Source organism: Polistes fuscatus, unplaced genomic scaffold (assembly GCF_010416935.1).
Source record: "Polistes fuscatus isolate 324 unplaced genomic scaffold, CU_Pfus_HIC Scaffold23, whole genome shotgun sequence".
NCBI lineage: Eukaryota > Metazoa > Arthropoda > Insecta > Hymenoptera > Vespidae > Polistes > Polistes fuscatus.
The window spans coordinates 2,155,051-2,177,693 of NW_025113100.1; the positions used below are offsets into that span (position 1 = coordinate 2,155,051).

General features: G+C 34.9%; 1 protein-coding gene across 11 annotated transcripts in view; it reads left to right on the forward strand.

Annotated features, from left to right (window-relative positions):
* Window positions 1-22,643, forward strand: part of LOC122518188 (neuroligin-4, X-linked-like) — a 170,143-nt gene that overhangs the window by 131,744 nt on the left and 15,756 nt on the right. For all 11 annotated transcript variants that reach the window (XM_043636934.1, XM_043636931.1, XM_043636935.1 and 8 more), the window contains 3 exons: window positions 183-390; window positions 1,233-1,487; window positions 10,269-10,420. In XM_043636934.1, the coding sequence (XP_043492869.1) occupies window positions 183-390; window positions 1,233-1,487; window positions 10,269-10,420 (615 nt within the window). The remainder of the gene's footprint in view (window positions 1-182; window positions 391-1,232; window positions 1,488-10,268; window positions 10,421-22,643) is intronic.

Genomic DNA, 22,643 nt, shown 5'->3' on the forward strand with positions numbered 1-22,643 from the left:
ATTTCATTTGCAACACAACATTTGATTAAGAAATTAAAGATGAAAATAGTTCATGCGCGATCTACGCGAAATAAGTATCGTACTAATCGTCAAATACTTTCCCACTCGAATATTATTCTATATTGTTGAAATTTTCAATGCTCGTGAGAGAGAAAAAAAAACACTGGCACATATATTTTCAGACCACTTCCGAAAAAATCTGAACACGGAGCACCCATAACGAGCAATAATAAATACGACCTATTGTTCGGCGTCACGACCAGCGAGGCTCTTTGGAAATTTGCAGAGAAGGATGTGCATCAAGGATTCGAGGGTGAAAGGAGAGACAGAATCATCAGGACTTACGTCAGGAATGCTTACGTATATCATCTAACGGAGATATTTTATACGGTTAGAATCCTCTTTCGCTTTCTCCATACTCATACTGTTCGCATTCACGGGTTCAGGAGAATGTATTTTTCGATCAGTTGCACGATGCAATAAAAAACAAAAATGTAGTTGAATCAAAAAAATACCTATGACTTTGAAAAACTCACGAAGAATTTCTATATTAAATTAAAAGATCGGAACGTTGTATAATATTTAGAAAATATTCGGATATGAAAAAAAAAAAAAGAATATTATCGAAAGGTTGTTGTTTTTCTAGACGATGCTTATTTGAAAAAATTGCATTAACCTTTAATTACTTATCTTTGGTATCCTCTCCGGACGTTCTCTCTGCTCGATAGAATGAAAATAACGGGATCGCCGGCGGGCAAAACGATAACCACGGCACAAAACGTCCATATAGGAGAAACCCATTGGTATATGAATTGTAAAAATCGTCCACCCTCTCCTCTACCACCCGCGCCCATATATCCGCACCCATAATTCACAAATTATTTTCGTATCACGAGCTACGATACGTCTCTTGGTCATAATAAATATTTACCTACCTATACATTTCGCGTTATCTGCAAACGTTCGCCGATCGATCCCGACGAACGGAGATACGTCCAAAAATAATGCAACTAAATATCTACCTATGCAATATCGATTGACAGATTTTTTGATCTCGACAAATATTCATTTTTTTTACAATTTGCCTCATAACTAATTCATAATTAATTATATCATAAATGTTGTGTCGATTAAAAATTGTATATTTGTCACCGCAGAAGAATCTCAGGAAGGAACATTTGCAAAATCTTAGTTATTAATTATTTATTATATATATTATTCATTCTGTTCAGGTCGTAAACGAATATTCGGATTGGGAACGGACTGTGCAGCATCCGGTGAATACAAAAGATGCATGTGTTCAGGCACTGAGCGACGCACAATTCGTAGCACCGCTCGTTCAAACTGGCGATCTTTTCACTCTGAGGCACACGAAGAAGCCAAATAATCCTCACATCGCCCCACCACCAGAGATCGAGAAGGAACCCATGCCAAAAACCTTCTTTTACGTTTTCGATTATCAGATGAAGGACGGCGACTATCCGCAGGTAAACGAAATCACATTTGCTTACGATCTTTTTCTTTTTGAAGCAGATGATTTTAAAGAAAATAAAAATTCGAAGGGTGATCGACCCCATTGCTTATTCAGCTTCAAAACGACTATAAAACGTCAAATAATAATAAATGAAAAACTTGAAATATGACTAACTTCAACTTTCGGAAATGGGTTAAAATACATCCCATCATGCATAAAAAGCTAAGCAGAAGGTGGGACAGTTTTGAACCTAAAGAGTTAATAGGAATGAAACGTGGAAATACAATTTGAAGAGTGTGGCGATGTTTTAATTGTTTAAGGGCTAACGACTTCGTGGTGGTGGTGTACCTATATATTTAGATATAAATGAAAAGTTTAGAACTTTGCTCTCTGACGAATCGTGCAGAGTGATAATTTACGGGCGCCGATATATGTCAAAGTTGTTCGCAATTGGAACGCAATTAACACGGACGAACTTTTATTTACCATGAGGAAATTTTTTCAACGCTAGAATCGTCGAATAAAACATAAACGCGTAGAGAAACAAAACGTTCAACTCGCACTGTACACAATGATCGTTATTGTCCATCCATGGTACGTAATTCTGAAACAGAGTTTCCGGTTATCGCAGAATTTACAACGCGAAGCTTTTCAATTAATTAAGCGATTTCTCGTAAAACGCCGGCTCGAGGGTAGTTTTCCGTTATCGGAATATTTTTTCTACCGAAGCTATTTCAATTTCGTCATTGCAAACGATAAATTAACTATGGAAAGAAAAACGTATGATTGCGAACTGCGCGGGACAAATGTTTTTTTATCTTCTCTTTTTTGACCCGTTATATTAAACGTACTAAATTAATACTTAATTACTTAGTAAATAATAATTGATTGTCCGTGTAAAAATTACTTTTAAAGAGAAACAATTTGATGAAAAACGAATGCAACAAAGACGAAAAGATAGGAAACGTTTATAAGAAGCACAATAACGTGTTACCGAGAGGAATTACGGTAGAAGTGTTTCACAACGTCGGCATACACGTGGTTCGTACAAGTAGTACAGCTCGCTCGCGTCTGCTACTAGCTAAACTAGTATAACATTCTAACCATAGGTGATTCATGGATGCGCATGAGAGAGAATCGCGTACATTCTACCCTGCGATAATATACGACGCGTGCATATTCCTAGTTACGCATTAGTTTCTCTCGTTGCCGAGAATGCCCGTGTATGTATATCTGGACACAGAAAAATATATACGCGTCTCTAGCTTTCCAACCATAGTTTCCGACCGATCTAAATATAATAATCGAAAAAGTGAACGAATAGTGGAACAATTCCAAAATAAGACAAGACGAAAGTATCATCTCTTAACCAGAAGAGTAAGCGATTCTATGGAAAATAATTACTTCCGATGATGACCGTGATAAACTAAACACCGTTAACCGAACCCTAAGATTTTCTTATCGTTAAGAAAGAAAAAATCTTATGGAAATGATTTGAAATCGCGAACAAAATCTTACATTATTCAATCGTAACGGAATGAACGGTCTGTGCATTATTTAAAATAAATTTCGTTATTAGATTCGCGGTAGTGCATATTTCTGTATATAAATTATTCCTTTCAGGTTTTCACTCAGAGAAAATCTCAATATGGTCTTTCTTTCCAACTACCGCAGGCATTCTCGAGCAGCTTCCGTCCGCTGATTTTCTTTACGGAGCTAATTAAGGACGAGTACGGCTTAATGAGCGCGGAAAAAGATCCACCTTGTAAAAATAAAACCGCGCGTTGCGTCTCGCGAATAAAAATAGAACGAACCTTTCCTCTGCCATAATGAAAAATGAAAGTGAAGAAGCTCTATTCTTTCTTTTCTTTTCTCTCAGAATGAAGAGTAGAAACTCTTTATTCTGTTATACACGTTATCTTATTTAATGATAATTTCCTTACGCGCTTCAGCAATGACTTCGCGTACATCGAACGTTCTATTCTTTTCTTTTTTTTTTTTTCAAGATTATTTGGATTTCATATTATTCATCTACTAAAATATTTCACGTTTGTATCCGTTCTCGTTTTAATAAAAAAAGGGATTTTTATTCCGCCGTGTATAGATAGAGACTAACTAAAACTAGACCATCTGAAAATAATGGTTTACTTTCCGGTCCTTCTAATATGTATGTAGGTTCGCGACGGGAAAATAATTGGGCGATAAAAGAACAATGGCCGCTGCTCTCCTAAGCTTTCCTCCCTTCGTTCTCCCTTCGTTCTCACTTCGTTTCCCCTCTGTTGCAACCGGCCAGGCAATCCTAGCATTGTTCCACGGGGTCGTCGGGATGGATCCGCCGGCGTTTCCTCTTACGAAGAATCGAAATGATTTCGCGACTGCATCGGCTGAACGAAAAATCTCAAATGGCCCAGCAAAGCCGAAACCGGCTTTTTCCATTTCAATTTAAATCCGCTATCGTCTCCGCTACTTCCCGCGTACCCTTATTAAAGTTAAATGTAAGTACAGATAGGTATTTCTCCCTATAGGTACGCGTCCGCGAGCTAATCGTCGAATCGAAACGTTGAAAAATGACCTAGATATCGACTTTTCAAAAGATTATTATTTTCTATATCGTTAAAGACAAAATAATCGATGTATGGGAAACGTTTTGCTTAAAAGATTTAGTCGATAATTGGATTGAATATAAAATAAAAAAATAAATTAACATATATATTACAAAATAATACTTTATATAGAAAGAAAATTGACAGTCCAGAGAGCCAATATGCACATCTATCTATGGTAGATATATCACGAATTATGTAACTACATTCAACACTGTAATATCCCTGTAAACACTACAAGTACAGCTATACATTCATGTATACTGGAATTACAGAATTACGATGCAGGAATCGGCAATAACGTCAATAAGATATTCATGGGAATATCGTGTAATTACCTCGTCATACTATGAGCTGTGCTTTCACATTAATCGAAGCCTACGTTGATAGTCGATATCGTTGTCGGTTTCATTGCATATAAACACATATCGTTTACTAATTTCTATCCAAAATTCATTATTTTTCTTTCTAACGGAGATAATACGAAACGATATAAAAGAAAAGATATATCAAAAGAGACGATAAATATCGATTCCAAATTCCATTGAAAATGATTTTTATATAAATTGTATTTTATTTTCAGCTAATGGTTAGAAAGAAAAAAAAAAAGAGAAAAACGAAAGACCCGTTTATCGGAAAAAAAATTGTAAACGACGAAAGAAAAGATCGTAAAAAGAAAAAGGAAAGTCTTTATAAGAGAAATCTTTGGAAAAGACTGAGAAAATCTTGTTTATCGACGTGACACCGCATTAAGGGCGAGAAAAAGCGTTCAACTGGAAAGGGGCGTTAAAATAATAGCAAATAAAATGGTGGTCGCGTAGCTAGTCTTGGTCTTCGGCAATTCGGCCTGCCAGCAATTTTCTAAGACTTTCAGGACAATCTTCGACCGAAAAAAAAATAAAAGCAAAAAGATAGAATGAGTGAAAGACGGAGAAAAGGGAGAAAAAAAAAGGAAGAGAAATAGGAAGAGGAAAAGGAAAAGTTTGATGACACACAACACAAACGATTTTTCTTTTTTCTTTCTACTTGTTCTTTCTCTTCTTTGCCAGCATCTTCGGCAGTATTTCAGTTTCCATTCTCCAGGGGGAACACCCCCATCTGTTCGAACAACCGGAGAGTAAATTACCCGTATCAAAGTGAGTTCGAAGGATCAGCTTTCAACGCTTCGATGGTCGTTACTTGGTTCGTCAGGATTTTGTTGAAGGCGCTAAGTGTTACAATCCGATTAACGAAAATACAATTTTAACAAAATGACCGCGAGCGAAGAGGATAAAATAAAGGGGAAACGGTTCGATTCATTTTTAATCGAATTATAATATTGTCCGGAATACGTTTACGTATTCGCACGATATTCATTTTTTTTTAGCGTCGAAGCATTCGTTCATCGGCCCATATCAACATTATATACAAGACTGGGGTTAACGAAATGATCATTTTGTTAAAAATTTAACTGATAGAAATATGATAGAAAAACTTTCTTTTAATTGCTCAAACAGAAAAGTAAAAGACGAGAGAGAGAGAAAAAGAGAAAGCCGTAAGGAAAGTTTGCATTTTTCATAATAAAATTGTCTCGCGTATTAAAATATCGCACTACTACTAATGCTGGTACTGCTAATGTTACTTTACCGCTACTCGCACTACCACCATCATCATCGCCGTCAACGGGATAAAAGGTTTTGACTCGCGTACATTAAAAGTTATAAAGGTGTTCGGTGTTCGGCACGGACTGCACGCGCCCATCATCTTTGAAACTACTTCCGGAAACGAAGAACCTTTAAAAGAATCTTGAAGAACAGGCGAGAAAAGAACGTTCGAGGTAAAAAGAAAAGTAAGAAAGTTTTATTGTAAACTCGTCCGTCGAGAAGCGTATCTATGAGTTAATAGAAAAAAGAAAAGAAAAAATATAATCAATCTATTATCAAAAAATAATCAAATCAAATTGATTGATAGAGAATTAATGAAGAAATTCTATACGCGTCCACGATTAAATCGAATTTTTCATGAAAACGTTCGATATTCTGGAATCAATTCTTTTATAAATACACGTATATGTATAACTACTATTTTCAATGCTTTTGACGGCAATTTGCAACAATAAATACACTTTCAATCGCGTTAATTTTTGAATCACCGAAAGCTCTCAAATGAGAATCGTACGATTATAATTAGAAACGATCGTGCAGTTTACATTACGGTTTCGATAAAAGCCATTTCAATGATCAAAATTACGAGGCGAATTCGAATAAAACGATTCGCTTATAACTATATCAGCGATATTCCCCGAAAAGTTGGACAATTATTTTCAGATAACTGTCTATTCAATCGCATTCCACAAATCCACTGGTTTTCACCGCAAACTCGCATCTCAGCTTACTTAGCGGAAACGCGAACATTGCGAGAAACTCCTAAATTAATAAACGATCGATCCTTCATCGATTTTCCCGGTCTATGCATATCCCAAAGATTTCCTTTGATAATTAATACGTTTATAGACGGAGTAAGTCTCCAAGAGGCTTGTCCGAATTTTTGCTTCTGCAATATACTCGATCGTTACTACTCTAGTTTTCAATCAACATCTATTACGTATCTATTACATTTATTATAATCTGATATCACTATAGTAAAAGTCAACGCGCGGATGATCGAAATATGGCGTAAGGGACGCGAGCTATGTAGTTATTAAGTCTTACGCGTTCGAATTTGATAAAACGATCTATGCTAGCAATGAAGCGGCGAGTCATTAAATCGTACAGTTGGCTGATGAAAATAGAAAATAGAAAATAGAAGCCTTAGGCTACATCCTCGTCATCTATCGCTTTCGTATGCTTTTGTCTCTCGGTCGTTTTCATCCTTGTCGTCCTATCACAGAAGACTTTAAACTTGTCCACGGTACAAAGACGGCGAGTAAAACGGCTCGAGGCACCTTTCGATTCTTCTATAGATTCTCCCCGTTAACGGTGCATTTCTTGCTCGTCTACGAACTTGGTCTATTAACTTCATGAGCCACGATGATCTATTCCGAAACCGCTAAATGTGAATCCGCAATGAGAAACAAGCCATCGAGTATAGTTCCGGAGCCTTTATTATCAACTACTAAGTTTCAGTTAAAACTTCTAACTTACTCTGAGACTGTAATCATTCTTTATCAAATTGAAAGGTTCGCGGTTTGCACGAATTCGATACCACTTTAATACCACCCAAAATACTAAATAAATATATTTAAATGGAAGTTTTTTTTTTTTGTTATTTTTAATGGCACGTGAAATATCTATTCTCTACATAAGACAGATGCATAAATAGGTCGGGAGAAAGAAAATTGAAGAGAAGGAGAGAAGGAATAAGAGAAATCGTGAAAGCAGGGATAGGACATAGAAACCAAATCCAAAACGCGAAGTTGCAAGGCCAGTGTACGTGTTGCGTATCCATCACTGTCTAACTGTAGAGAGAAGGTTCATCGAAGTTGTTTCGCCAACTGGATTTCGTCATTGTCGAGAATCCAAGCTAACACACGGTATATACATACTAGTGCGGCCTCTAATACCATTAATTTCATTACGAAACGTATGTACGGTGCACGCTTGGATATATCGGACCGATTCTACCTCCGTTTCCTCGAATTTCTACGAAGTTCACGATTCGAAACAATTTCTCTTACTAAGAAACTCCTTCCCTTTCTCTTACCGATTTCTCTTATTAGATACTGGCATAGATACTTTCCTATTGAGTTTATCTCGCTAAACGAGTTTAACTAAAGAAAAACTCTTCAATAGGATATTAATAATAACCAAACGGAAATAACGGAAACTCCTATTCGCCTTAAAGTTAAGCTTACAATTAGACTGAAGCTGAGTCCTGCTGCATTTATGTCGTTTTTATATAAACGCGTACACGAGATATGCCTTCGATAAATTCGGCAAGGGTTCTATAGTTTTTCCAAACTACAAATACACATCAATAGGAAACCGGATTTTCTTCAAAGAGTCTCTAATACTCAGATACCAAGAATGTTGCGAACAGTTTAGAAAATATCTTACATATTTAAGTGTAAATGCATTTACTCTACTGGCAGTGTCCTTATTTACATTAGAAAATACATATAGATATTTGTGAATTCTCAAAACTTCAAAGGTAAGAGCGTTGTGGAAGCTTTCAAAAGCAAAAGCAGACTCAGGATTGCAAGATTATCGAATAAATATCAGGAAATATACGTCTAAGTTTCAAGAGCTTTTTGCTAGTCTCGCATTTGTCTTTGAAGATGACGAAAGGGACGATTACAAGAGCGAACGAAGTTAGAATACTATCGGATTTAGGATCGCTCAAACGTTTCGAATTTGCGAGATCTCGAAACCGAGAATATTTTGCGGAAGGCGAACGTACAATGTGGTCAAAGTCATTTATAAACGACGTCAAGTTTAAATCAAATATTTTAATTAAACAAGAGACGAGAGGATCAAGAAATTACAATCGAAGGAAAGAATATCCTAAGCAAATCGATAATTAGTTTTATCGATGATAAGAAATAATGCGAGTAACGAAGAATAGAAATGATTTGATTGAATATAATAATTTAAACCGGCTCTTCGTTCGCTCGATAAGAAAATTCCATGATAAAATCTAGTCGAATTAACGTACAGAGGACGAACTAAGATCTTCCTTTAATCTTAATGCATTTTCTTTCTTTTTTTTTTCCTATTACTCTTAAACTCTCCGACCTCAATTCCAATCTCCCCCTTTTTCGTAGCCCACTTCTTCTCTATTTCCTTCTGTTCGTGTCTACTTATATATATATATATATATATATGATTATAAATCTTCGAATTCAAAGCTTTCTTCTAAATTTATTATGATATCAAAATGATATTAAAAATGTAATCATATTTGTACAAACTTGAGAAAATAGTTTATCGTCGCATGGAAGATATTTCATTATAAAAATAATTTGCAAGCTGTTCATCGATTGAAATTATTGAATGAAAATAGTCATTTCATGTAGAAATAGTCGTTGCTTGATTTAGACGATACAGTCAAAAGTATATATCGAAAAGATAGATAGCGTAAAGACGATTGCATCCATCGTGCGAAAGGACTCGATCTCGAAGCAATTTCGTCGGTTAATGGTTCTTCGATACGATGAAATCGAAACTATCGAGCGCGATACTATTGAAATAATGGTAGAACCGTGAAGAAAAAACTAATTCGACGAAAATCACGATACTTTTTGAAAATAGCGTAGTATTGCTCCTCACCTATCGAATCTCGTTCAATTACAAATTTGAAAACTATTATATATAATATAAATAAGAATAATTACGTATTATAATAATTGCTGTAACTAATTCTACCTAATAATTCTACCGAATAAAGAAATATTTTGGCGAATAAATGTTAAATAATAATTTACTTAATGGTGTTAAATAGATATAAATGCGCGAACTCATTGGTTTTTAGTTGAAAACGTTCGTTCCGTTTTCTTACAGAAACATGTAACTAATCTCGTACGAAAGGAGTTGCCACAGAAATTGAATTACTCGTACGTGTCCTGTGCTAGGAAGCAGATAAATTCGCCACTGGGAGACGTTTGCCGGCGCGACGACAATCTTTCCGACATATTAACGCGTTATAGCTCCGAGCCCGTCGTACACGCCAACGCGAGATCATAAATCCTCTTACCTTTATTGCTACGGCATTAAGAAACAAAAGGGTAGACGAACGGGATACGAAAGAAAAATACTTATAATCTATCAGCTCTTCCTGTCTATATATAATATTTCTCTCTCGCTCTCTAATGTAAGTGTCCGCGTCTGGATCGAGATTTCGATGAAATTAATACACCCGATGCAATACTATACTCGATCAAATGAATGTATTCTACAAGTTGATAAGATTGTATCTATAAAGAGATAAATGCATAAATAAATCAAACTATTATCTGGTTAAATTGCTTATCTACATTTGACTTGCACTTTACTTTTCTTTTTTATTTTCGCCAATAGAAAAAAGGAAAAAAGAGATAAAGGGAAAAAAAAGAAGAAAGCTCTCGTTTCGTTGCTTTCGAGCGACATCAATGATTCTATGGAAGAAAATCGGAAAAACCCTTTTCTCGCCTTTTCTCTTCCATTTCTTTCAACGTTTTCCTAGCTTATACAAATATTTCACGAAGCTTGGTCACAGTAAGATAAACTGCTTTACAGAAAATGGGCTCCGTTCACGGCGAGGAGCTACCTTTCGTCTTTGGTGCTGCGCTCGTAGACGGATTCGCACACTTCCCAAAGAATTACACGCGATCCGAAGTGGCACTATCCGAGAGCATCGTTCAATACTTTGCCAATTTCGCTAGGACTGGGTAAGTCGATAAATAATTCAATATCTTTATTATATTTTTTCCTATCGTTGACTGACGAGTAGATAGATCAATACTATTTCCACATAAACCGGACGCTAATTAACATCCCTCTCTCTCTCTCTCTCTCTATCTAAAATTGGAAATAATTACAAATCTAGAAATTGAGTACATATTAATCGCTCGTAATTATTTATTCATTATGCTTTCGAGCAACGTTTCACTAACTAAAATATGTTTAATACGTATCTATTTCGTATATTGAAACATACAGTATATAAAATATATGTATGAGTATACGTGTGTTCTTGTATCGTGGAAGATTTCAATCTAACTTGATCCCATTCTTGATTATAAACTCTTTGAAGATTTCCATTGTTCTTAGGTATCAACAAATTGGACCCGTTTTATAAAACACTTGCGGCGTGTCGTTAGTGACAGACGAGAACATTTGCATCTCTATTAGAAATTCAAAAAAGCCGAATAACATCTTGGTGTCGCTTAGTCGAGATCGTTCGAACGAATAAATACGGAGATGGGTGCTTCGTTTCGACGGAATCGAATCTTTCCAACGATACCAACTCCCGCGACGCTTTTTACAAACGTGCTAATCGAAATTTGCATGGTTACCATTCGTTTCGATATTTGCGATTATCCGTAAGATCGGCTGTTCGTTCGTCTTCGATCGAATTCGTTAAAAAATAATGGCTCGTTGTCGGTAAACCAACGATAGGAGTGATCTCTTCATTCCCTCCCCCCATTCTCCTCTTTTCCCGTACCGTGAAATAACTTTTCCGTTTCTTCGTTTCTCGTTCATTCGCCGACATATGGTCAATTTTTCTCGATCGTTCTCGCAACGAGCTCACTCGCGATACGAATAGAGAGTTTCGTGAAAAATCCTGATACTTTGGAATAAAAATCCTCCAAAAATCACACACACACGTATACTCACACCGACAAAGAAATACAGAGAAAAGTAGAAAAAAAAAGAAAAAGTAGATAAAAAAGAGAGAAAATATTTTTTTTGTTCGCGGCAAGAACGGAAAGAACGAATTTTCATCTCGCTCCTTCATGAATATGGAAAATTAGACCTTTCCGGTGGATAGGTCTCTTCGTTTCTTTTTTAACGCGCTTCCCGTAAATTGATTTCACGCGACGCGGCTGCTATGATGCTATTCGCGACGTCCGTTTTTCGTTCCAAGAATTTTCATTCCAAACGAAGACGCGAGCGGAAGTTGTTCTTTGACTAATCTCGATATCGTTATCCGGTATTATCAGTTTTCACGACGAAATGATTACTATCGCCATTGTTTCTCGATAAAATCATATTATTACGATACTTTCTCGTCGAATCGTTATTCATCGATTGTTCGGTTGACACGAATCTTATCGCTCGATATCATTTTATTGTAGAAACTTCAAATCCAAGCAGATCAATTGCCGTAAAGTTTATCGTCGTAGAAATTCGACGCGACGGTTGCTCTCGATCTCGAACAGGAAAGATAACACAACATCTCGTTCCTCTCTCATCCTCGTCCACGAACGTACACGTCTGTCCATGGCTTAGGCCACGAACTGTACAAACTCGATCCCATCGCAAAACTAGCAAGTTATCGACGACATATGCGAAAGTACAAGACCCACCCTTTCCATGAATATGTAAGAGCTAACTTGAAACAACCCAACGACCGATATTTCGATTCGCGTTCCTTTACGAGCCCCAATATTCGCGTATGCGTACAATCTATGCTACAACGCGTTAACCATTTTTTCCTTCTTATCAATAAGAAGGATTATTAAGTAAGTTAGAAGGTACCTATATGTGTAAGTTCGAAACAAAATTCTTATTCCATCTACGATCTCGACCCAATAAAATCCGACAAATTTTTCGTACTTGGTCCTTGAGCGTTGTTTGCTCTTTTCTATTATGTATCATCCCTATCCTTTTCATTCGATTCTTGATAATGCAGCTATCTTCTCTTCTTTCCTATCACGTAAGCTCTATCATTCGATCATTTCCGTTCTTTTTCAATCCGTTCATTCTCTTTCCACTCTTATGTCTTTCGTCCGTGTTACTATTGTTTGACCCCCCAATCTATTTGTACGACTTCTACTTTCTTTTCACTATTCTTTGCCTTTTCTTTGTCTATTGTAAAAATGTCTTTGAAATCTAGCAATTTGTAGAACGATAATCGTATTTCGTGCTACCAAATTTCATTAATTTAATGTTAATTTACTATAAACCCTTAGAAAAAATATAAAAAAGATATTGAAATATTTCCAATTGAAAGGAGGCAGAAATTTTCTTTTGTATACAAGGTTATATAACGCGTCAAGCAGGAAGCATTATTGGCGTTTGAGGAAAGAGGTAGAACCCCTTCAAATTTCCCAAGTTTTTCTTTCAACGTCTCTTTTGTTATACCTCCACGCTTTCATCGTACAAAGGCAAGCGTCTTTGTGGAAGCGTGCGTATACCTACGCGTGAAAATTTTTCCTTTGATCAAAATCTTCTATTATTTTAGTAATCGCGAGAAAATCGATTTCATTCTCATTCGAGATCTAACTTAAGATAATAGAAAGAAAGAAAAAAAGAGAGAAACGTATTCGCGTCTGTTTCGCAACGATCGATATAATCGCTACGGAAGCCGGCATTAAATCGTCAATGTAGAGAGTGGGAGGGAGAGAGAGGAAGGGAGAGAGAGAGAGAGAGAGAGAGAGAGAGAGAGACGTTTTATTGACCGTGTACATATTATTATACCCCTCGGTATAATTTATCACAATTTACGTCCGCGAGACTGCATCGTCACACGTCGTAATTCAAACTTGACCGACGCTAACTCCAGAGATTATCTCCGCTGTCCAGCTGAACTCCAACCACTAGCCCGCTTCTACTAGACCGATTCTAGTGACACGTTCCTAGTGACATGCTTCTAGTAACACGTCCGCCAGTATCATCCTGCTAACTTGCTCGCAATTCTCGATTCCGATTTAATCGCTGACGATCGAATCTAAAAATCTCGATAGAAATCTTTCCGTAATCACGACGAATATTTCTAATGAAAACATACTAAATTTATCTTGTTAATAATAATATCAATTGGCAAATTCTCAGCGAATGAAATTTGATATTAGCAAAAGAAATACCCAGAAGGAATCTTTACATCGCGCTCGGACCTACCAGGCGTCCTATAAATGTCACATATATGCAGCGTTCGGAATGAAAGGGTTAAATGAACAACTGTCAAACTAACGTTGCTTTTAGATTTTAGAAAAATATCATAGCTCGCTACAACGAGGACATATTTTTCATGGAATATAAAATGAAACACGAAGAAAGGAAATTGGCATAATGCTACAACGTAAATAGAAAAAGTCTAAGAAAAGTAGTCGTAGTCGTAGTTGCAGGTAGAAACGAAGGAAGAGGCGCGCAAACATGATTTTCATGCGAATCCTTCCTAATAAAATTTGTCTCTCTCGGCATTGGAATACTTTCGCCTAGAGCGTGTAAGGTGTCGGTATCGCTCTATATCGTTCTATTTCGCTCTATTTCCCCCTACTTCCCCTCTATTTCGCTCTATTTTGCTCGTATAAGGGAAAATACATCTGTCTCCAGTGAACCATGAAGAAAGGTATTATGGCGCGTATGGCTTCTTTTCAGGAACACACTTCTTTCTTAACGACGTATCTACATACCAGTATGATACTTTGACACGTCTCTCTCTCTCTCTCTCTCTCTCTCACCTTTCTTACCAATTCTCTTTGAAGTTAAAGATAATGCTGTTCTCTTAGAAATTGTCTACTAACTTTTAAAGTACGTAGATTTACGTATAAAAATATATATGGGATAAAATTTTATTTTATCATCATCAAGGGAACAATCGGAATGTTCGATCTTCGCTAACAACCAACTACCTTTGCTACATACTCTATTCTTTATGATGAGTATTTTATTCCTTTAAACTATTTACTTGAAAATATTAATGCATATTTCTCTATATATGGAAAGCTGCTAGCTATAATTATTATTTAAATATAGATTTATTATAGAATGTAAAACAATAATAAAAAGAATAACGGAGCAAAGAGCAATGCTCAGTTATATAATTCGTATAATAATAAAGATGCATTAATCATCGGACAAATTTCGCGTTTCATGTCCATTTCTGGCTCTTTAAAGATTGATAATTATAACGTTATTGGTTTTTACGCGAAATCCTTTGCCCGCATATATTATCGTGCAGGAAATTATTGGAGTATCAATAAAATCCCAACGAGTGGGGACATTAAGGCCGATTATTCAAATAAATGCCATATATTCGATTAACCATTTAGCGCAATTAAATGTTGCATGAGAAACAATTGATGAATGATTTCACGAGCTGCGAGGAATATACGAGATACTTACTTTGTATCACTAATGCGTACACTTTATCACGATTTTCGTATGAAAATATTTTCCGGATTAGCATCATTGCGAGTAATAGAAATCATTGATTCGCTTATATCTTCAATTACCAGGCAAGAAAGTAAAAGTCTGAATTATTAGTTTTACACAGACAAGCGTGTACAATATTAAATATTTCAAGTGCAATGTAAAATCAGCTGTCATATTTTAAATATGAAACTTGATAACATATTCTCCATTAAAATTACAAAATATACATACTATAATGGAAAAACGTAGCAATGCTTGTTCTGTTTTTATATAATTTAATATATAACATTTCTTCAAGAAAATTTTGAAAATGACAGATTTCCATTGATTGACATTATTCGAATATCGTTAGAAAATTTCATTTATTCGTTGCGCGCGACAAATAATTTCTTTTATAAAAATAATCGATAAAAAAACGTATCTCCACGTAAAAGAAAAATCTGCTATGAAAACAAGTAAGTATCTCTCGCTACTTTCCATATTTTCTCTATTGAACAATCTTCCAAGATTATTTCTCGATTTTTAAGTATAATATTTCGAAAGGGCAAAAATATATATATATATATATTCCATTGTCCAAGAGCAGATCGTTCGAGACCTTATCCGAGAGAATTACGACAAGTTCGACTAGAGCTTCGATGTAACTCCGTCCTTCGCTCCCTCACTCTCTCTCTCTCTCTCTCTCTCCTTCTTTCTCTGCTCGGTTTCCTTGCCCTCTGATAACCTCGAACCCGTTATCGATTCTTCACCCCACTTCACTCGCTTCCCTCGACACCCGAGTACATACCTACTTTTCTCTCTATCCGTCTCTCTCTCCGTCCATTATGCATACCTAGTTTGAGAGAGAAGAGAGAAAAGAGGGAGCGAGAGAGACAAGGGAAGGACCTTCCAAGTAGCGGTTTACCTGTTGCAATACATGAAACTGCGTGTGATGCATCATCTTCGAAGATTCCACGAAAATACATGTAACATAGTAAAAAAAACACATTAAACATTGAATTAATTAAACTATTAAAAATCTTTGGTAAATTCTACGAGTATTTCAAGTAAGAATATTTTTTTAAAAGTTATTTTTCATAATGAATTTCATATTTTATATTTGTGTGTGCCTTCAAAAATGCATTTATATAATACATATATTATAAGAAACAGTCATTTAAGGCGTACAAATGGAACAAAATCAAAGAGGTTTGTTGTTAAATCCAACGATGATCACCTGTAACAAAAAGAAAACTATATTAATCATAGAATCGAGTCATACAATAGCCTAACATATAAATGGTCCAATTCACAGATGCACTTTTCATTTGTGTGAATTCCCTATTTATTTTTATCCAATCTCTATTAACCGTTTGTAAAATAAAATTAAATTTAAGCGCGTGATTTTACATTAAAAAATATAATTATGTAAGAAACAGGAAAAGTACAAATATTTTAATAAGTTACTAATAAAAAAATGATATCTATTAATTATTATGAAATACTTTTAAACTATACGTTATGTACAAAAAAAAATTGCAAATTTAATAAAATACAGTCACATAAAAAAGATAATTTTAAAGACGAAATAAGAAAAAAGAAATGACTGTAATATTTACTGAACGTTAATCAAACTTCAAAATGTAATAATACGAGAATTTTAATATTTTTGACTAACTAACTAAAAACTTATGCATCTTTTGGACGAGGAGATGGAATGATCCATCATCTCCAATTACAATTATAAATTAATGACGAGCATAAAAATAATGCAATAAAATATAAAATATGACTAAAGAGCTATTCTCGAAAAGTTCGAACTTGCTGTTGAACTTTTGAAAATAACTCGATAGTCTATGTAGTTGCCCTCTTCAGCCACAGTTAAGTGGGGGCCTCTTCGGCAATTAGCCTCTTCGGCATTTAGCCTCTTCTTTCTTCATCCCTGAAAACTGCATTGGACATTTTCTACGTGGAAGCAAGATAAGATCTTACATACTTTTATTGCAAGTTAACTCGTACTTTGTTTAACAATTCTAATTCTTGATTATTAACACATTAATTTACATTTTCCCTTAGTCATTCAAGCTCGTGGGCCATCAATGAACTTTGAGTTCATTGACATATACACGAGCACAATTAAACAAATGTCCAAGCAGATAATTATCGATGACCTAAAAACACGTCGCACTTTTAATTTCAAGTAATAAAATAGAATTGAAATAAATAATGCAATAAATGTTATGCATTTTCTTGCAATATTTTCATTTCATTCATTCGTTATATTTCTAATTGAGAAAATCGCGATTGTGCGAAGTGCTAATATTATAATACTTAAAACTAAGTATCAAATGGATCAAAGTATTTGCGAATTTGCTCGACTCCATCTCGTTCGAGATAAAATCGAAATAGAAATAAATCTTTCAAATCGTTGCAAATTCCTTTGAATCTCATGATACATATTAAAAATTACAGAAAAGTCACAAAATAAATTTACAATGCAAGCATAATGGAATGAATAAAAAAACAAAATTTTTGTAACCATTCTGTATAAACCCGGAGGCCGAATTTCCACTCCGGAGTGGAACAAACCTAATGCCTTTCCCGGGCCCTACCTGCTTAAAATTACAATTTTCACATTCTCTCAGAGAAATATGCTACCTGCCTGCCAATGACCCATATTTAAAAACAGCAAATATCATACATACCCACCCACTCACTCCACGATTCTCTCACATACCACCAGGGTGCAAAAGCCTAAACTAGAGAGCATGCCCCGGGGCATCTCCGACACCCTAGTTCAAACGCGTGTTTTCTAAACTATGGGAGTACGTACCAATGCTGTAATCGACTGCCAAGGCTAATGATTATTGCAAGATGACTAAAGCAAAAATACTGGTACATACTAGTATATATCAGCATACTAATATAATACAAGTATTGTCTACTTCCACAAAATAAATGTGGGGATTCTACTATTCAAACGATTTTATATATTACAAAAAAAAATGAGAAAATTTAATATAAATAAAAAATACAACCATGTGTATTTTTTATATCACACCTACTCTAGGTGTGCTATACTAAGTAGTATTCTAAGTGATAAATAAGCCATTAATTAAAAACTATCGCGAAACGATGTACAAGCACACACCTAAACGCACACACGGTGCAAACGTACACCGTGCAATCACTAGCGCAATGACAGCCGCCAATAGGGGAAAAACTTAAACTAAACCTATACTAACCGTTTCTCACCCATACGAGTAGCACCTGGGCACACGCAAACTGAGAACGCAGAAAGTATAGGGGGGAGAAACGGGAGATTAGTATAAGCCTGCTCCAATTCAGCGGCGCCCAGCCGGCGACAAACTTAAACTTAAACCTAACTAACCTTTCACTCACCCATACGAGTTTAGCCCCACCTGGCGGCCCCCCGCATAAATGAGAACGCAGAATAGAGATAAGTATATTGGGCGCGGAGAAACGGCGAGATTTCAAGTTAGATTAGCAATTGCTGAAAATCCTGCCATCTAAAAACTATGTACCATTTAAAGCACAAAATACCTATAATTACATAACTACATTTTATACCAAAATTTTATCTAAGCCTTGGTCCCTAAGGATTCTCTTACAATTTCTTGCTGAAAAAATAGCTTTTTAATTATTCTTTAATCTCTGTTTAATATATTTTTTTTGTCAAAACCTCGGACGACTCCCCTTCATTAAGTTTGGCTGTTTCTCTAATAAAATGAACTGCTGGCCCCGATTTGAGGCCACCATCCTCTTAACTGCTCTTAGCAAATCCTCCCATCCGTCGCGAATAAGTTTTGTCTTCCTTGCCCTCATTCATTTATTTTTCATATCGAAGCATATCGCCAATCTATTAAACTCTAATCTGCTGATTAGTATAAACTAAGCTACGAAGCAATGCATGTAAGACATTTATTACATGCTTTTCTGGACGTAAACGAGTAATTAATGCTCGATTTCACCACTACTAATCACGGACAAAAGACGTATTAAAAAAGAAAGTGCATTAATTAATTGCAGTATTAATTAAGTGAATTTAACCGATGAGACAAGAAAACCTATCCGGAACTAATAAAATATACAATACAATAAAATACAATACAATATACAATTTTCATGAGTAATTCCAAAAGAAGAATTACTCATGTGCTCGTCAATAATTTCTTTAAATAATTACAACCAGTAGCTCGTGCCGATTAGGACCTTTCATCCTCGGCATGATTGAGCACTGGAGGGACTTTAAATTTTTGACTCACTGCGTAAGAAGTTCTACGATGGCTCCAAAACACTCCTACTTCGCAGCAAGTGTTGTAGTCTGACGATGGAAGAGTTCTTCGACTTGGTATTGCAGGAGATCCACCGAAGATCCACCGAAGATCCACCGAAGATCCATCGAAGATCCATCGAAGATCCATCGAAGATCCATCGAAGATCCATCGAAGATCCATCGAAGATCCATCGAAGATCCATCGAAGATCCATCGAAGATCCATCGAAGAAAGGGAAGACAATCCGTGGTCATATCTGTGAAATAAAATAAAAATAAACGATAAGTTATCTGCAATATGATCAAAAATCATATAGAATAAAATCGAATAAAATGTAAATTAAAATGAATACTTACAATGCATTCCAATGGGATGAAGCTCAGTGGCACCATGGTGATGCATCTCGCGTGAATCTAATAACGCGTTATTAACGAAAATAAGAAACTATAGATGAGTTTCTTATCGCGAAACCGAAATTTTATTATACGACGAACAACACTGATTCTAATTCGCGTTTGATTTTAATTTTTTTTACGCCCGATCACTGACTTTACACAACTAATTCAAAGACTGCTTTGCACGCAGTCAACTGCAACTAAAAAATTTCACACTTTTTCATAACTTTAAATCTTTACTGATGCACTGACTCTAATACGCGAACAGTCTGTGCGACTGTTTTTAGATAAAAATACAACTTTGATCGTACAAACTCTACTACAATTACTGCTTTGTTCGCAGTTAATTTAATATGAAAAATTTCTAATGCAATCGCGGAACGCGAACAAATTGAAATTACGAACGTGCTTCTAATCCGTGATTTTAATTATATGTAAACGATTGCAACACTCCCGTATATTGCACCGCGCACGATTGCAATCTGAAATAAAAATAAGAAACAATACAATTAATATCATTATTATAATTGAAATTCATTGCGATGCTTATGAAATTATTGAATACAAAAATCTACTTCTTTCGAATATTCAGCGATGAATGCACGATGGGTCTCCTACCCTTAGGATGACGATGACAATGCACTAACACTGACTTTAATTTCCGATTTTTAAATATTTTTATTAACGATGCAACACACGAATATTTCATTGCTTACGCGCTCGCTTGCAATGATGTTCTGAAACAGAAAAAGAAAAAGAACAATTAATATCATCGTTATAATAAAAAACCATTAAAGTTATCATAGAAATGTTTAATAGAAAAATATACTTACTTTTAGTCTTCATTGATGACTGCAGGATGGGTATCCTACCCTTAAGATGACGATGAATAAAATAAAATAAAATAAAAAATCTGTAAAGCTGAAACATACTAAAAAGATTATAGAACAGTATATCCTGAAATCATTCTTGAAGGCAGAACACACATTAACAAATACTTTATTATAAATAATCAATATAAATTAAAGCAATATTAATTGCCTTAATCTCACTACTTGTATAATATTACATACAAAGTATGTAATGTTATTGAAAATTTTAATTGAAAATTTTTTAAGTTATAATATATAACTCAATAAAGAGTAACCTTAAAAATAAAACATTTTTATACTATTCTATGTAATGAAAAAGTACTTAATGTTAAAACGTAGAAGTATTTAACGTTAGACAACGTTAGAAATAAAATCAATAAATAATTTAATACGTCACGTTCGTTAGATCTTAACTCGTTGGAAGACGGAAGGGGAATGATGATCTCGTACTGTTTATCCTTGAGAGTGTCTAACGGCGGTTTCTCGGTTGTTTACGTTTTGCTTTGGCGGTTATTCTTCTGTTTCAACCTCGAGAAATTTCTGAAAATATACACATCCATTCATCATTGCCTGTAGGGCGAATGTTTTGGTTTCTTATTCCCCCTATCTCTCTCACTCGCTTTCATACTCTTTCTAAAGCATTTCTATATGTCAGATAGACTGAAAAAAAGAATAACGCTTACCTCGATGAATATGAAGATAAAAAAAGAATAAACACAGCTGTTAGACTGAGTATATGTATTCCTGTTGGACTCTCCCAATGCTGTAACCTAAAAAAGGAAAAAAAAGATGACATTAGTATAATATAAATAAAATCAACTATACGAGTGTTATATATGTATGTTATAAGCCACATATCGTACAAATATCGTGAAAATAAAATAGAAAAATAGAAAAATAGAAAAATAGAAAAAATATTATAAATAATAAACTGTAAGATTTGGTCGAGAAAAGAAATATAAGATAATAGATTGATACATAGAAAACTATTGTACGCTCAAAAAATAAGTGATTTACCTTTAATTAGGAAAACGAAAAAACTTTGTCACTTGTAAGCACTGGCAGATGATAAAGCGATGCATTTTCGGGGGAATAATACCGCTCGAGGCCGCTTGCTATGATGGCGCCACTATCTAAAAAATAATAATTTTTTAATTCAATATAGGAAAACTATTGAAAGATATAAAATAAGATATAGCAACATAAAAATTATCGAAATACATTCGTTAGTATCCCAAACAATGAAAATTAGTCATTAAAGATAGTAATAAGTATCGATATCGTGAAAATAAGCTAAAAAATTAGAAAATATATTGTCGAGTAGTAACCTTTGATTGCATTTGGCGGCAAACCGAGAAAAAACGATTTTATTTTCACGGATATCTTTTAAACACGACAATAACATCACTGGATAACATTCACACGTAAAAACAAAATATAAGGCAATAGATTGATGCATAGAAAACTATTGCACGCTCAAAAATAAATGAATTACCTTTAATTAGGAAAACGAAAAAACTTTGTCACTTGTAAGCACTGGCAGATGATAAAGCGATGCATTTTCGGGGGAATAATACCGCTCGAGGCCGCTTGCTACGATGGCGCCACTATCTAAAAAATAATAATTTTTTAATTCAATATAGGAAAACTATTGAAAGATATAAAATAAGACATAGCAACATAAAAATTATCGAAATACATTCGTTAGTATCCCAAATAATGAAAATTAATCATTAAAGATAGTAATAAGTATCGATATCGTGAAAATAAGCTAAAAAATTAGAAAATATATTGTCGAGTAGTAACGTTTGATTGAATTTGGCGGCAAACCGAGAAACACAGATTTCATTTTCACGGGTATCTTTCGAACTTTTTAATATTTCGTTGTAAAAATACTCACGTATAAAAATTTTCCTTATTGCTATCGGTAGATATACAATAGAAGGCCATACGTTAAAAAATATCTTTTAATTATTTAAAATCAACGGAACGACAAAACTTACTTGCGACTTTCACGACGGTCGAAATGGAAAAGAACGCTGATTGGCTGAACATTCGCAGTCTTGTATTTCGGACGTCACGTGACCACATGGAAATTCTTATATTTCACACACACACAAGCCTGTCGTTACATGTACGTAACTCGTCTTTCTTCTTAACTAGGTTAGTCAAATTTGATATGATAATTTCTTTATTAATTAAATCAAAAGTCAATTCTACTTTTCTATCAAGTATACACGCCTCTTGT